This window comes from Enhydra lutris, unplaced genomic scaffold, assembly GCF_002288905.1.
Source record: "Enhydra lutris kenyoni isolate GAN:26980312 unplaced genomic scaffold, ASM228890v2 scaffoldscaffold41, whole genome shotgun sequence".
Classification (NCBI taxonomy): Eukaryota; Metazoa; Chordata; class Mammalia; order Carnivora; family Mustelidae; genus Enhydra; species Enhydra lutris.
Window position 1 is genome coordinate 13,821,173 of NW_019154125.1, and position 17,303 is coordinate 13,838,475.

The 17,303-nt window shown below is 37.5% G+C and overlaps 1 protein-coding gene across 2 annotated transcripts in view; it reads left to right on the plus strand.

Annotated features, from left to right (window-relative positions):
- Window positions 1-15,523, plus strand: part of LOC111155420 (ST18, C2H2C-type zinc finger) — a 112,973-nt gene extending 97,450 nt beyond the window's left edge. For both annotated transcript variants that reach the window (XM_022515563.1, XM_022515564.1), the window contains 4 exons: window positions 4,992-5,080; window positions 11,801-11,904; window positions 13,052-13,195; window positions 15,383-15,523. In XM_022515563.1, the coding sequence (XP_022371271.1) occupies window positions 4,992-5,080; window positions 11,801-11,904; window positions 13,052-13,195; window positions 15,383-15,523 (478 nt within the window). The remainder of the gene's footprint in view (window positions 1-4,991; window positions 5,081-11,800; window positions 11,905-13,051; window positions 13,196-15,382) is intronic.
- The last annotated feature ends 1,780 nt before the right edge of the window (window positions 15,524-17,303 follow it).

A 17,303-nucleotide genomic window follows, 5' to 3' on the forward strand; every position in this document is an offset into this window, starting at 1 on the left:
GTCACTGAGTGTCGTGGATTTCAATGGAGCCCTTTGTCAGGAACACTGATCTTAGTCCAGCTTTTTGGTTCACATTCTACCTAAAGAAAAGGCACTAGCAGATTCAGTACACACTTCTCCAATCAAGGAGGATCCTTCTAGTCTACTGGTCCCTGCGTGTGATGTGGATTTAAAAACCCAATGAAGCTTTAGTGAGCCCTGATGCTTCGCTTGTGAGCAGTATGCAAACTGAGAAAAGCAGGGGCATTCTATATTTTATTTGGTTTTAAAGGTACATATCAATGATATCAGAAAATTAACCCTTCCAGGAATTGCTGTTTTAAGTAGATATACAGCCATATCTGCTTATTGAGAAAACCTACATTTTTTAAGTGGTTTATTTTTTAAATTTTTAATTAATAATTTAAATTTAAATTTAAATATTAATTTAAATTAATAATTTAAATAATATTTTTTAATTTTTAATTTTTAATTTTTTTAATTTTCAAATGCATGGCCATGTTCACAATAGCCCACATTGCTTTATTCTGAGTTTGAATCCTCATTTCATATTTGGGAGCGACAGTCACAAATCAAGTGTGCCTAATGGCATATTAACTGCACAGTAGCTTGACTTTCTTATTGTGGACTCAGTAATATCCATGTTAACACTGATAATGAAATGTTAATGCTGTACTATGATGGGCACATCCCTCAGTCAGCAACAACAGGATTATCTTTAAAAATCATGAAGTTTTAATGATGACACTAAGGCTTGGTGAGGATAGGGAGCAACAGGGGCTCCCACTAGCAGTGGAAGAGTAATTGGTAGAGCCATTTCAGGAAGCAAAGTGTCTTTAGGAGTCCAGCTGAAAAAGGGCAAATGGACATACCTTGTAACCCAGATACTGAGCTGTTAGGCTGATGCCTCAGAGAGTCTCATGCATAATGGACCCCAGAGACATGTCTGAGAATGTCTGTGGTAGCATTGCTCTGTAAAGTCCAAACTGGGAACAACCCACGTACCCACAAAGTCAGGATGTGTCGGGGGGGGGTGCTGCCACATGGTGGTGACAATGAAGATGTGTTCTAAGTGGATTATAAAACACAATGCTTGCTGAGCAGAAAAATAATTGTTGAAGAATATGTATGGCATGCTTCTGTTTCCAAAAAGTAAAAAACAAGTAACAATATTGCATTTAAAAAGCTAGGGTATCATCAACCTACAATTCAAGACAATGGTTATGTCTGGGGGCAGGAGAGGCAATTGTTGAAGTCATGGGGAGCTTCAAACATCTTCATGTTTGAAGGTAAAAGGTATTTACTCTGAGAGTATTCTTTAAACTGCAAATACACACTATGTATCTAGGTACATATTACCTATTTCATAGTAAGAGAAAGAAAAGTATGATTTCAAAATTAGGCTTCAACATTCATGCCAAGATATTATTCTCTAAGAGAAAGGAAATAATTATGTGTAAAAACAAGTGAATAATTCAGACTTCACTGTTCTTCACTAGAGAGCTCTCTTGCTACTTGGAAGATTTAAGAGACTGAATTCACTTTGGGGTATTCTCTTTAAGGTGGAATGCTTCTCTTTACTATATATAGAATGTAATGAAATAATGTAATAAAGTGCCTAGCTTATAGCCTGGCACATAATGGTGTCTGACCCAGACAATTTCCTTTCCCTTTCATAAAAATTATATTAACATATGTGTATATATGCAATAATTCATTAATAATTCATTAAAGTAGGAATGACTTATGCTGAAATAGCATGATTTAACCTATGAGACACTTTTATATATTCCGTATTTTGCCCCTCAAATCCCCGAGGTTGTTCGGTACTCTTTCCCATCCCTGACAATGGCGAACATCTATTCAGGGCACGCTCTGTTCCAGTAGAGAGCACTGTTCTAAGTACCTTAGGTGGTTTATTCCTTTAATCCTTTACAAAACCCTGTGAGCTACAGAGGTAGTATAATTATCCTCCATTGACAGAAGAGGACAAGCACAGGGTAGTTCGGGGATTGCCCTTGCACACAGCGTTAGTACAGCAGAGCCCCTGTCGTGAGCACTGTATCATCTCCATCCTTAGCGTTCAGGGGATCTTTCTGTGTGCCAGCCTCACAGTCTTTCCCCAGCCATTCTCTCTAAGGTGAATTTCATAATTTTTCTCACTCTAACATGCACCAAAACAGGAATAATTACAAAACTCACCTTATAGGATGGTTGAGAACAATTTGATCCATGCATTTACATCAGCATATTTACAGACTAATTATTTTAAAACTGTGCTTTAAGTCTTGCAAGGCATACTTCTATTTTGAAAAACTGGCAGTCTGGGAAAACAAATTTTTTTATATAAAGACACACACACACTCACACACACAAACACACACACATACACAAGATGGATGTTTGTAACTTCAGACTAGAACATTTATGACAATTAGACCTCATTTAGTCCTGTGCCATAACTGTCATTTTTTAGGGTTTTTTGAGTTTTTTTTAATGTAAACTGTGATGTCCATGTATTGTATCATCAGAAATATCACTTTAACAAGGCAGATGAAGATATGGTTTAAAATCGCCATGATATGTGATTAAATTGCAAATTGGTCAAAACCATAAAAGACATTTTTTCCTGCCTTTGCAATTCAGAGCCCAAATCTTGACAGAGACACCCCAGTCAACCTCTATCTTTTCTTAAGGAATAGTTTGAAGCCCCATGGAGGATGTGGTCATCCTCAAAAGGAAAAATGACATTTTATCATTTTTTTATCCCAATTTTTTTTAATTTAAGATTTGTTTTATACCCTGGAAGATGTAACTGCGTTGGAAGATACAAACTATCAAGTGACATTGTGAAACCATACCCTCACTTTCATAACTTAACTATACCCTTAGGTTCTAAGTTACATAGCTGTGGACACTTCATTAACTCTCCTCACCACTGTGTTACAACTGAACATTTATTATCTTGTTGTTGGAACAAAGCTGATTGTTTAGAGGACAGAGTCAGGGATGTTCTCCTGAGCTATTAGTAGCCATTACCATTACATGACAAATGGACTTACTACAGGTCACTTTCTTTTAAAAGTTTTTTTGCTTTATTTGAGAGAAAGCGAGTTTGAGGGAAGAGGGAGGTGTGGGGAGGCGGGGAAGTCAGAGAGGGAGAGAGAGAATCCCAAGCAAGTTCCCCACTGAGCATGGAGCCCATGCAGGGCTTGATCCCACAGCCCTGAGATCATGACCTGAACTGAAATAAAAAATTGGATACTTAACCAACTGAGTCACCTAGGCACCCCACTACAGGTCACTTTTAAAATCCATCTTACCAAATATTAATCCTGTTCATGACCATTTTCTGAGAACACTATATAGGACATAAAGTAAGACAGACTTATAAAAACTTTTCAGAAAAAGAAAAAATATAATGAAGCTTATATAGGCCACATTGTATGGTGAGAATCTTACAAAATAGGAAAATCTGGTTTATCATTCTGTTTGTGTTTTTTCATTATTTTCTCCTCCTGTGTTAAATATTTCATAATTTATCAAGTTTTGGCAAACCACATATCCTTCTTTTTCTATGTAGTATTACATATCTATTATTTTTGGATTTCATATAATCTTCATATAGAATAACTTTGAATGTACTTTAAAATACATTCATAGAGTGCTTGGGTGACACAGTTGGTTAAGGGAACGACTCTTGGTTCAGGTCAGGTCATGATCCTCAGGGTCATGAGATCAGGCCCCAAATCTGGCTCCACGCTCAGAGAGGAGTCAGGTTGAGATATTCTCTCTCCCTCACCCTCTGCCCCCTCCCCACTGAAATAAATAAATAAATCTTGAAAAAAAAAAAAAAAAACACACATTCATGTAGCAAACATTTATTAAGGGCAATGCTTTAGAAATATTTCTTTTCACTTTGCCAAGTGTTGTAATGCTTGAATTGAAAATGATTATTTTGTACATGAATTGCAACCAAATATCTAGGAAAAAAAATATTCTAAGTGGCTGATTGTGACAATTTTTAACATTATTTAAAAATTGCATCTCCGAAAATACAACAAAATTGCAAAATAATGAATGGTTACTTAAAACAACAAAATCATTTGATCATCTACTACAGCAAACAAATTTTGTTCAATGTTTCATTATCATTTTGGTGCAATTTAAATAAAACAGATGACATTAAAGAAAGGAAGCACAGCTGAAGAATACAGCAATTAAGGAAAAGATGTAAACCCCACTGCAGGACAATACACCGCCTGCAGGCAGTGCATTTGAATATATTTATAGTGGTTCCTTTCATTCTCCTTTCAGCATAGGCATTTTTTTTAATGAAAAGTAATGTTTAAAAAATTAAGAGTATAAAGTAGAAACGTTCTCATGTCCAAACGGCATGTGATATACCAGTTTATTTTTATTATTTTGGGTTTAATTTGAGTCATTCTGTAAAGACCGACTATAGTACATAAAAGACAGGAAGAACTAGATCCTGCTTAATTATTTATGGAATATTGACTCATTTGGAACAATTCTTATTTGTAATATATATGTACTCTTTTACATTTACAGAAAATAAAGTAACCATTCCTAAAAAAAGGCACTTGTATGAATGCAGAATAGTAACATTTTAACAAAATTAATTAAATGATAATATCAGTAATGGTTATTTGAATTTTGATTTAAAGAGCAAAAACACAAAATATAATTATATTATCTGAGGGCCTTTGCTTTTGTGTTCATAGATATTAGGTGTTATTTCTACAAAGAGACTGCAGATTATAATGTAATTAGTAGGCAAAGACTTAGTAAGTGATGAACATAAAATTTTAATTTTTATAAGAAGTAACATGTGTTTTTTTATTATTTTTTTATTATGTTATGTTAGTCACCATACAGTATGTCATTAGTTTTTGATGTACTGACATGTGTTAAAAAAAAAAAAGGAGTAATATGTATTTCACACACTGGTACTATTTCTATTCTCACAGCTTATCTGGATGTCCTCTAAACGCACAAGCCATCAAAAAGGGCAAGGTCTCGGAAGAACTAATGACCATCAAGCTCAAAGCAACTGGCGGTAAGAGCACAGGGCTAGAAAGCTACCATCCCCACCAAGGTCTCAGCCGTAACTCCCCAAAGTTGTTCGCCTGCCAAATTATTCCCTATATGGAAAGTGTAATTTTAATATACAAGGAGGATGTTTTCCTTGAATCTCAACTAAAACTATAACTTCATCTAAAAAACAACTTCTTGGGTTTTTTTTTTCCTTTTTCATTAAGTATCTCTAACACAGAAAATCAAGCATTACCATTTGAAGGACTAAGACACACCAGCTGAACTTTTGTCTTTCAGTCCTCAAAATCACACCTTTGCATGAGTGTGTGTGTGTGTGTGTGTGTCTGTGTGTGTGTGTATGTGTGTTCCTGTTGTAAGCCTTCTATCAGATTTCAAGAAATGCAGTTTTGGGCATCTGTCTTTGAATCCTTAAGGTTTGTTGCATCCTCAAAATATTTTTATGATGAATCTGGATGATTTAAATTTATATCTATACTTCCCTAGTGTCGATGCTTTATAGAAGTTAGTAATGCAGTTTCTGAACTCTGTCTTTGGATCCTCCAATTTTCCTTTGACTCTTGAGTGCTTTTCCTAAGAGCTGTCATCAATGTCATCTCAGGTATGTGTTGTCTCCTTAGATCATCTTTCTAAAGCATCTAGAAACAATGGCAAAGCATCGTTTTGTTTCCGAGATTGATTTGATGACGTCTTTGGCACATAACTGGATTGGAGTAACTGTTTTTACCTTACTTCTTTGAAAGCATTTCCCAATCTTTTTAATTTGCTATGACTTTTTACAAAGAAGATATGCAGTATCTGAGGGAGGGAAGCACTTTTGAGCCTCCTACAATTTCCCTTCTGAGGTTTTCATCTGCTGTCAGATGCATTATCTAAAGTGGCCTCTTGGGGACCTGCTCTCCCTCTTGGAGCCACCACTAAGAGGTGAAGGGGGTCAATTTGCCTGTGGAGGAGGAATAAAAGAACTGGAGGTTAGAGATTGTGCTGGACATTCTTTCCAACACCTAGATGCTCAGTAAAAGTGCTTTCTCCAGATGTTTTTCATTGTTCCTCGGAAATCCCCCTCTTCTCAACTGCCTCTTAGCACATTCTCTGTAAAACTGGCACAATTTTATATATGTGTGTGTGTGTGTGTATACATGTATATTTTTTTAAATTTATATGTCACCTTCTTTCAAGCAATAGTTAAATGATGGGGAGTGCAATGCTACATTAAGAAAAAGCTAGTTAGAAGTTAATTCAAAAAAATGAGACAAAAGGAGATCAAAGATAAGAAAGCAAGGTGGGACAAGCCTGAGGATAATAACAGGAATGTGCGAAACAAGCCTTTTTGCCGTGGTTAAAAAGGGATCTCAGATTTTACTTTCACCTCTTTAAACCCCAAAGCAAAAGGAGAGTATAATCACTGTAAGAATCACACAGTCAGCAAGTAAATTCAAAGCAAAACTTTCTCTGGAAGTGACTGCATGAAGAAAATATTTCCTATGAGTCTTCATTATAAGAACACCAGCAACACCTTTAACAGTAAATATAATAGAAATCACAGGCTCTTCCTAATAAAGATAAGAACAAAACAGTAAGCTGTTGGCATTGCAACAAATTATAGTAAAGCTTTGCAGAGTGCCAGTGAGATGTGGGCCGGGTACACACAGCTCCACTGGGCTGTTCAAACCCCCTAGTAGATGGTTATAGTAACCTCAGAGCAGATGGACTGCACATACCTTCTTTGAAGGGTGCTTTTTATTTTTTTTATTAATTTTTTAATTTTTAATTAACATATAATGTATTATTAGCCCTGGGGATGCAGGTCTGTGAATCGCCAGGTTTACACACTTCACAGCACTCACTATAGCACATACCTTCCCCAATGTCCATAACCCAACCACCCTCTCCCTACCCACCTCCCCACAGCGACCCTCAGTTTGTTTTGTGAGATTAAGAGTCTCTTATGGTTTGTCTCCCTCCTGATCCCATCTTGTTTCATTTATTCCTTTCCTACTCCCCAAAACCCCCACATTGCCTCTCAACTCCCTCATATCAGGGAGATCATATGATAATTGTCTTTCTCTGACTTATTTCACTAAGCATAATACCCTCTAGTTCCATCCACGTCGTCACAAATGGCAAGATTTCATTTCTTTTGATGGCTGCATAGTATTCCATTGTGTATATTTATACCACATCTTCTTTATCCATTCATCTATTAATGGACATCTAGGTTCTTTCCATAGTTTGGCTATTGTGGACATTGCTGCTCTAAACATTCGGGTGCACGTGCCCTGAAGGGTGCTTTTTAAATTGAGCATCTTCAGCTGAACTTTCAAAGGATGTGAAGCAGCAGAAAGATGGCTGGAACACATTGACAAGTGTCTGAAGTGCATTTATTCTAAATGGGCCAGGAAACTGGAAAATTTACACATTTTCATAATCTAAAAAGCTAGGGGCTGATGCTTTTCTGAAGCCTGAGAACCCACAATAACTTGTGTGTGAAGAAAAATCTACCTGAGTTCAAGTCAGTGGTCAGTGGAGGGTCAGGGAGGACCTAAAGCTATTTGAGCCCTTCTCTAATCATGTGCCATCCCCATACTCCCCTACCTTAAAGCTTGGACACAGCCATGGTTCCCTGGATGACTTATAAAACAGGCGTAACCCAACATTCCCCAGATCCTAAAAAGAAATCAAATTGCAATAACGTACAAAGTGCATATGACTTTAAACTTCTTGTTGTTCTATATTAAGTTAAAATAGATACAAATCATTCAGGCAATTGGTCGGATTACCTAACATGTTAGGAGAATTTTACCTACAAACCAATTAAAACATGGAACGTCAACACCAAAAATATTTATGTTTATTTTAGAAGAATTGATCTTTAGTTCTCCTCCTTGCCATAATTAAATTGCCATGCTAATTTTTTAAAGACCATTACTGGTCCTTGATAATAAAATTAGAACATCTGTACATGAATAAACCCTTGCCTTTCTGTTCTTTGTGAGACAAATAAAAGTTATAATGGTTGACCTATGTATGTATTCTTATATTTAGCAGATCCTTCTAGTTCTTTCCATGTGGCAAATTACCATGCTTTAAATATTGTGATACATTATTCTTTTCTGGATAAAACTTTATCTAACAACTTAAAGCCCCTTATAAGTTGAGCATATCCACTATATACAAGTGTTTACATCCCTTATTCATTTATACAGAATATAAAGTATTATTATAAGTTATGTAATCCCTAATTATGTATATTAGGCATAGATTTGCACCAAGTAAAGAAAGCATATTATTTTGATTTTAAACAGGTTTCCCTATAAGGAAACACTGAAATAGTTCTACTAAAATATTTAGCAGAAAGTTTCTATGGTTTCCATGGTCAACAATATATGGCTAGTCTAACCCAGCCCTCTACTTCTACTCTCTATTCTGTTGTGTGTATATCCATCAAGGAACATCAGCGCAAATATTTAATTGAAAATTTCAAAGCAGATTAAATATCCATGAGTAAAGGTAGCATTAAAATGGTTGAGAGAACATATTCTGGAACCAGAGAGCTTGCGTTTTGAATCCTAGCTCTACTGCTTACTATTTAACCTCTTCATGCCTTGTTTTCCCGTCCATAAAATGAGGTAATAAGTATATCTGCCTCTTGGGATCCTTAAAGAATCAAATGAGTTCATATTTGCAAGTGCAGTGTGAAATTCAAAATGTGTGGCATCCTCTCAGTTCCACTCAGTGGCAGAGCCTCTTAAAGACGGTGTATGGAGAGGAGGTTGACAGATAAATAATCAATAGAAATAGATAAGGTAATGTATTCATGGAAAAAATTACAAAGAGACTGGCTAAAATACCTACCTTCCCCTCAAAATTAAAAAAAAAATCCCATCACAATGTTCCTTTTTTGAGGTCTCATCTCATGATCATACCTTCCCATAGACTTTTGTTCTTAGGCATCTTTCAAATGGCCCCATCTTTGTCAAGAGGCTTGAGTGTCCTCACTGCATAGGATGCCAGGGGAATGTAATCCTAACTAGAGCTCAGTACAAAGAATCTGGGCTCACAGAGTCTTCTCACAAATATCTGTGACTTCACAACCAAAATTAAACTCTTGATTTTCCTGCTAGAAGCTTCTGCTCCCCTAGGCTCCCTCATCCATGGAATGCCACTAGTTGCCCAGCTGCTCAAGCAGAAACAGATAGTCTTCCTTGATTCCTCCATTCTCTTATCTCCTTCCTCCCATTCATCACAATTGCTGCGAATCCCACCTACAAGTTTTATGTTGAGTCCACTTCTATTACACTTACTACCACTTCCATGGGGCAAAGAACCATCAGATGAGCCAGGATCCCAGTGATGATCTCCTAACTGGTCTTCTAGTTTCTGTTTTCTCTCCCTGTCACCCCATTCTCTACTCAGATCTGAGTTATGCTTTCACAAAGCCAACCAGATCACATCAACTCCCCTGCTTAAAATTCTTCACTGGCTCCCATTGCACAAGGAATAAAACCAAGCTCTTTGTGAGGTCTCCCATGACCTGTTTCTTCACTCATGAGGGCCTTCTTATAGGCCCAGGAGCAGAATATCCATTCCCTTCCCACCCCAGGCCTCTGTGCTTTCTAGTCCCTCCCCTGGGGTGCTCATCCCAACCCAATCCCAAGCTTTTCATGTGCCTGTTTTTTACTGTATCAGTAAACTCTCAGATTAAAAGAGGCTTCCCCAGCGCCCTGCTTGTTTCCTTCATAGTTCTTCATAGTTTATCAGTTGCTTCCTTGCTTATCGTCTGCCTCACCAGATACTATGTAAGAAAATGCCGTCTTCTGAAGTGGAATTTTATTGAGAAGAGACAAAAAGGACAAACAATGTGGCAAAGAAATATAGCAATAGAAATTTTCATTTGCTCAAACCAGAAAAATTTTAAGCGCTGATAGCACTCAAAATACCTGTTTAATGGACCATCTACGCTCCCTGGTGTTGTCAAAAACAAGTATTTCAATCCTACTCATCTGAGAAATAAAGATCCTGTACTTGGATACCAACTGATAAAACTTGGTGCTCAGAAACCAGTGAAATTCCCCAGATACAGTCAGCCAGTTCAGAATAAATCCTGTGTCCTGGATGTTATACAGCCATTAGTGTGGTCCTGGGTGATTGTTTATTGTTCTCTTAGGAGCTGTGTCACTTCTGTTGACTCGTATTCAAATTGGTCTAGGTACTAAAATACCCAGATCTTAGTTGTTGGTTTGCTTTTCTTCTTTATTGAATCTCAGAGCCCCGTATTAGATCAATCTCGTGGCATACTCTCTTCATTGGTGCATGCATAGCCCACTTTTATTTAGGTGGTTAGTAACTTATAATAAAGCAGTAAGGACCCACAAAACAGCCACCTGTCTTCATCAAGCTTTATGAAAATAGAGCTCACAGTTTTCTTAACATGTTATTGGTAAGAGTCATTCATGTTGTTTTGGCGGGCATGCAGTGTGTTTCCAGACTGGGCTTTTGTGAATGAGTTGTGTTCATCTAGTGCATGCCTCCTCTTGTGCACCTGCAGTCGTTTGTCTCAGGTGTGTACCTAGGGATGGAATTGCTGGGTCATAGAGCACGTGAAGTTTACTTTCGGGGGACAATGAACTGTTGTCCAGAGTAGTAACCCCAGGGCAGTGTAAGAGTCTAGAACTCTTTCAAACAAGTTGTCAGTTTTCTCATCCTTGCTCTCATGAATTCAATCTTATTAAATCTAAATGCAGAAGTTTACATTTATCCATCTTAATTGTCATCATCTCTTTGGTGCAGATTCACTCACCTCATGTCCTGCTTCTGTCCTTTTTAATATGAGCTTCCATTCTGAACTTAAAAAAAAATACTTAAAATGCATTCATATTCCTTCTATAAAATAGTGATGAGAAATAACTCCCACTCATTGAGAACCTACTCTACATTCAGCACTTTATAATTTATTGCACTAATTCTTACAACATAGATTTTATGCTTATTTTATTGAAGAAGAAACTGGGGCACAAAGAAATTAAGTAAGTTGTATAGGTTCAAGAGCAAGAGTCAGGGCCAGCATTCGAATTCCAAAGCCCGTGTTCCTTCTCCTAGATTGCATTGCTCCTTATCCAGCTCTACATAGGGAACCCAAATTTTGTGTCCTTGGACTCTAAGCCCCCTGCTTACACCCCAGCTCTGCCTCCAGTGATGATTCATAAGGTCCTACACAGGTAATAAATATGCAACTAATCAGCATAATTCGTGTCATAACTGTTCTTACAACACTGTGTACGAGAGGATGCATGGGCTATGGAATTCATTCCTAGCTCTGCTGTTACTCTGGACACAGGCAGGTTATGCAGCCTCTGTTGTGATGAGTGTGGCTGCATTTAGCCTCTCTAGACTCAGTGTCTTCATATGTGAAAAAGGTATAATGGAACATGCCCCATAGCGTGCAGTGAAGTTTAAATCAGAAATTATCTGCAGACATGTGTAGCAACATACCTGGAACATAACAGTGCTACATTAAATGGTATTACTTTTCTACTCCTTTTTCTTACAAAAGAACTCTTTAACCCACTTTTTAGAATCTTGGATATAGATTTGGGTAAAAATTCAACATTTCAAATTAAAGTCCAATTTTCACTTAGTAAAGCACAAATTTAAACATAAAATGACTCATATTGTCACTGTCTCATATTTTCTGTTTAAACTCAGATAGTCTGACTTTTTGTAGGTTTAGAGAGTGATGAAGAAATTAGGCATTTGGATGAAGAAATAAAGGAATTGAATGAATCCAACCTTAAAATTGAAGCAGATATGATGAAACTTCAGACGCAGGTAAAAACAACAATAACACAACAGAAAAGCTATTAGTTATCTTTAAAGTGATCGCAATCAATAGCGGAGGCAAAACATAAAACTGTTAAATGTTGTGTAAAAAAATAAACTGATATCTTACAATGAATACATTGACCATGTCTCAGTGACACCATTGCATGGCTAGGTAGATCACCCTGGGCCATCATTGATTATCTGTAGGAAAAGCTACTCATGTTTTTGCCTTGGGTGTCTTAAAGGCTTTAGAAGCAAATAAAGCCAATCATCCTGTAACTAGAGTCCTGCAGAGCACATGGTGTTTTCGAAAAACTGTCATTAGAAGATGTAAGAGTAGTTAGTATTATTCAAAATTCAAATAAACAGATCTTTTCACATTTGAATTTTCTAGAACATCTCTGAATGTGTATTTGTTAGAAACAGTCTTTTTGGAGATTTTTCTGGAGACACTGTTTACTGAAAAATCCAAGCAATTTCTCAATTCTGTATTCTTCTATGTAACATCTGCCCCATCCTCTGACTAGATTTATCCAAATGGAAAATATTTTTTTATATTTTATTTTGAGCCAATGGTTAACCCAGTCATATTTGACCTATATTAAGACTTACATCTTAAGAGACTTTTATTGGTAGCTGTGTTGAAGACAGGTCAAGAAGAGATTGCATGGGGCAAAGCCAGGCATAGGGCCACCCATGAGAAAGCAGTCACAGTCACTCCAGGGGCTGGACCCAGGGGCCATCAGTGCAGGTGAGGACAGTCTCCATCTTGGATATTGTGAAGAACTATGAGAAAAAGAGAGCTTTCAGGCCTGAGCAGTGTTCAAGTTGGGAAAATGAGGACTGTGTGTGGAGCAGGTTTGGGAGAAGTAGCAAAGGCTTACTCTTGAACATACTAAACTTGAGATAGTCACCACGTAGCCATGTGGAGATGTGGAATTTGCAACTCATAGGAAGTCTGGGCTAAAGACGTAAACTTGGGAATGTGATTCCAAAACTTAAAGCAATATGAGGGGTTGCGGTTTTATGAGAAGTTGTGGAGTAGTACGCATTCCTTGGCAGTCAGGTTCAGCGGATGCCTTTCCTTCAGAGAGAAACCTCTTGCCCTCCTCCAAATCCAGCTGCTCACATTCCCAAGTTACTTCCTTTTCAGATCACATCTATGGAGAGCAACCTAAAGACAATAGAGGAGGAGAACAAGCTCATAGAGCAGAACAACGAGAGCCTGCTGAAGGAGCTGGCGGGCCTGAGTCAAGCTCTCATCTCAAGCCTTGCGGACATTCAGCTTCCACAGATGGTAAGTCCAAGGCAGGACCTTGGCTTGCTCGGTTGCAACGCCCCTACGCACTCACCAGGAGGGCCACCCGTCAGCAGCCACACAGGTAGTGCGCATGCTCTATCGCGTCTGACAGACAGCCACCTCCCTCACAGGGACCATGACAGACACATACATTAAATTACATGAAAGCCAAAGGTTTTTGAAATTGCAGGAATCATTTAAAGGTGGCGGTTTATTCAAAACTTGCTTTATAATGTAATACAAAGGTTGGAGGCCAAAGCTCCCTCCTAAAAGTTTATTTCCAGATAGAGAACTTAGAAGCCTTACAGCCATTCGTGCCATCCACTCTTGCTCAAGAACCATAAAAAAAAAAATTATTTTTAATTTGGCGTTAAGTAGGAAGAACATATTCATGTTCTCATATGAAATAAAAAGTGAGCAAGTCATCCTTATTTTCAAAATCTAAACATATACTTGAGTTTTGGCAACTATTTCAAATTCATAGATAATTAGTTCCTGTCACATTTTCATAAATATTATAAACATTTGGAAGAGAGGCTGCATTGTTGAATGCTTTTAATTTCCTTAATGCTTAGAGCAAGTTCTTTAGAGCTGCAAATTTTATATATAGAATTTATATATAAAGATATATAAAGAAGCAGCAATTTCATGAAAAAATATGATTGGTTTACCTGAAAGCAATAAATCCCTCAGTTTACCCAATTTTGCAGCATGGAACCCTCATCTTACCCAATTCCAAACGTGTCTCTTGACAATTAAAAAAAAATCGATAACAAAGGAAAATAAATTATTACTTCATGGCCAGTATTAAGGTAAATTTTAGATATTATTGTAATATTATTTATGAACATTTGTCTAATTCATACTTGAAATTTGTATTCATTACTATGTTTTCCTTCACAAATGCCATAAAAATAGTCATTACCATACAAGAGAAACTGTACCTTATAGAGCTATATGCAAGGCAGCCTAGTGGTGATTTTTAAGGCTGATTACACTAAATATTCACACAGACACCCAACAGTCAGCTTTGGCCTTCCCATTCTGTAGTTGAGGAAATCAAAGTTCAGAGATCATGTAATTTGATCCAGGCTCCAAAGCCAGATGAGCCAGGCTTTACTGTGTGGACTTTATCCACTCTGCTGCCTGGGTCCTGGTCCAGTTACAAACTCTCCAAGAAACCCATGACACAGCAAGGGCAGAAACTGAAAGGGAACAGAAAACCGTGGTTAGACAATACTCATAATTCAGATCAATATCTTGCTAAGCACAGCAGGATAATCTTCAGAATTAGCAAGCCTACCTTCTAAATAACAGCAATAATGATAACATCCTTTATTGCTCTAGTATTTAGACCTTTGAAAAATCCTTTCTTCCAAGCATGTCGTGAAGCAAGTAAAGCACATTCACATTTTCCAAAAGGTGGGAAAATGGAGGAACCCAGAAATGGTTAGTAGCATGCCCTTTGTGTCTTGCATTTCCCTTCAGGCACATGTGCAATTTACATGGATCAAGTGACCACTCTCTGAAGCACCACATTAGACAAAGAAGCTACTAAAACACACAAAAAGAATAAGAGATAAGCAGATCTTGGTGAATCTGATGTGCTACCTGAGCAGAGATAGAAAAATGCAAGGATATATTACAATGATGCCACATGGGGAAAATAGCCAAAAAGGTGTCTGAGGACGAAAAAAGAAAAAATGTCCACCTGGTTAGTGAGCAACTTGCTCAGATCTTAAGTGCCTTTAATTCCAGCCCAGTGCTGTCAAAGGAACCACCTGGTTCAAGCAAAGTCTTCCTCTATAGCCTCTCCGACATTCCCCTTGTGCAGACAGGAGGTCTGTGGTGCTGGACACGTGCAACTGAAGCTGAGGCAGCCTCCCCAAAGAAGCAGTGCAGCTCTGAGGGGTCCAGCTCAGTAGCCAGGTATCTATCTGACACAGCTCCAAATTGACCGCAAAATACTAACAATCACAGCAAGCCTATCAATAGAGTAAAGAGTGAACAGTTGAATCCCAACATACTCAGTGTCTCTCCATCTCCCCAAACTCCAGCAGCCATATGGATTCTTCCCTTCCCTTTAAGACCCTGGAGTCATTGATACTCTTGGTGTTACTAGGTCCTCCTTTTGTCCCAGCCTGAGTGACTCTGATTGGTTCCATGTGTTTTGTCTTCATTTAGGGGCCTATCAGTGAGCAGAATTTTGAAGCATATGTAAATACACTCACAGACATGTACAGCAATCTGGAACGGGACTATTCCCCGGAATGCAAAGCTCTGCTGGAAAGTATCAAACAGGCAGTGAAGGGCATCCATGTGTAGGACCACAGCGCTGCCAGGCAACAGAAATTACAAACAGCAGTAACACAGACGGATCTGGAAGGGACTCCTGTGCTGCTAAGGCACATAGGTTGCCGTACTGCATTTACAATTGCAACATTGCACTAATTTTTTCCCCCCAGCTGACATAAAAAGGAAAGAAAAACTATGATAGACTCTGGATTAAAAGCGATGCAGTCAAATATCAGATCTTATTTATTTTCATATGTTTTAATTTTATTTCTTCATTGCACTCTTTTGGATTTTTTTTGTAAAGTATATGTAAAATAAATGTGACATTTTTATATTTTATTTATTTCTAATCAAAGAGTTTTTTATCTTTTAAGTGCATTTTGAAGTCTGCCATATTTTTACAAGTGTGTTTATTAATTTATTTTCCAATAGAATTTAAATAGAAATGCTATTCTCAAATCACATACCTTGCTGGGTTTAAATGAGAAAACAAAAAAAATAAGAAGGAAATCCTTGTCTAAGGACTGCACTATGGTCCGGTTTGATTTTTATTGCACATTTCTTTTCCTCCCTTTCACTGGCTTTTGTATTTGTAAATGAGCTTGCCGTGAGGTGCGGGAAGAAATAAGAAGATAAATGGCGCCCACTAGTGGGAAATGCGCACTCACAGTAGCACAGTGTACTGGAAAACAGCCTGTTCAGAATTTGTTAGCAATAATTAAATATAGCAATCAGCAAAGTATTCGACTTGGCTGTACGGTTTTAGTTAATATGAATTATTTATTTGACATGTTTTAAAGAAACATAAGCTTTTTTAGTGATGCAGATTTGTCTGTTTGTTTTTCAAGTCATATCAGATAGTTGGCAACTCTTATCCCAAGATGAGAAATAAGACTTGATGTGACCAGCCAGGCTTTCCTGCCATATGTTGGTACAATATACAAGTGACAATATTGATGTAGATTTGTACTTAGCAAATACAAACACATCCAAATGGAAAATTTTGTAGATACCATATCCCCTGAAATAGCATTTATCTTACTGGGTGGACTGGAAAGGAATGGGAAATATAGTAACACATGAAAAAAAAACATTACTCCGATCCGAGTAAATACTTTAAACACTGGTGACATTGTCTTACCCTCCTTAGGCAACAGGAGAACTTTCAATTTGATAAAAATCTTTCCATAGAACTACAAGTGCTACAAAGTATACACACTCACACTCACAGACACACACCCACAGAGAGACACACTCACATACACTCACACACGCATGAAATTGAGCCCCAAATCTTGGATTTCTGGATGGATCAGAGTTTAGTAGTTGCTATAGTAAAGGCAATGTCTATTTCAGGGATTGTAAAGTAGTTAAACATTGTTTCGAAAGTTTTTTTATATTTATTTTTTTTAAGAAAAAGGTATAGACAACCAGCTAAACTGCCTTTTTGGTGTGCACACACACCTCGTGTGCAATGTGCCTCCGTGTAAATGGACACTTGAACTTAGTGTGGGCTTAATTTTCTGTGCTATAACAAAAGTGTTTATTTTTTATTAGCCTCATGGATATGTAGATTGAATGTGATGGCACTCACAGGCTTGATATATTCCACTGTTATTACTGTTACCTGCACAAATGAAAAGTAATATCAACAGTAATTCCACTTCCATGACACTGTGGTGATTGTTATGTACTAAGTGGGGCTTATCTTCGGTTTGGGGTTCATTTGAACCCTTGAATCTTAGTTTAGTGAAAATGAGATGTCTGTTCTTAGATAGGAACGGTGTTAATTTAAAAATCACTTTTAAAA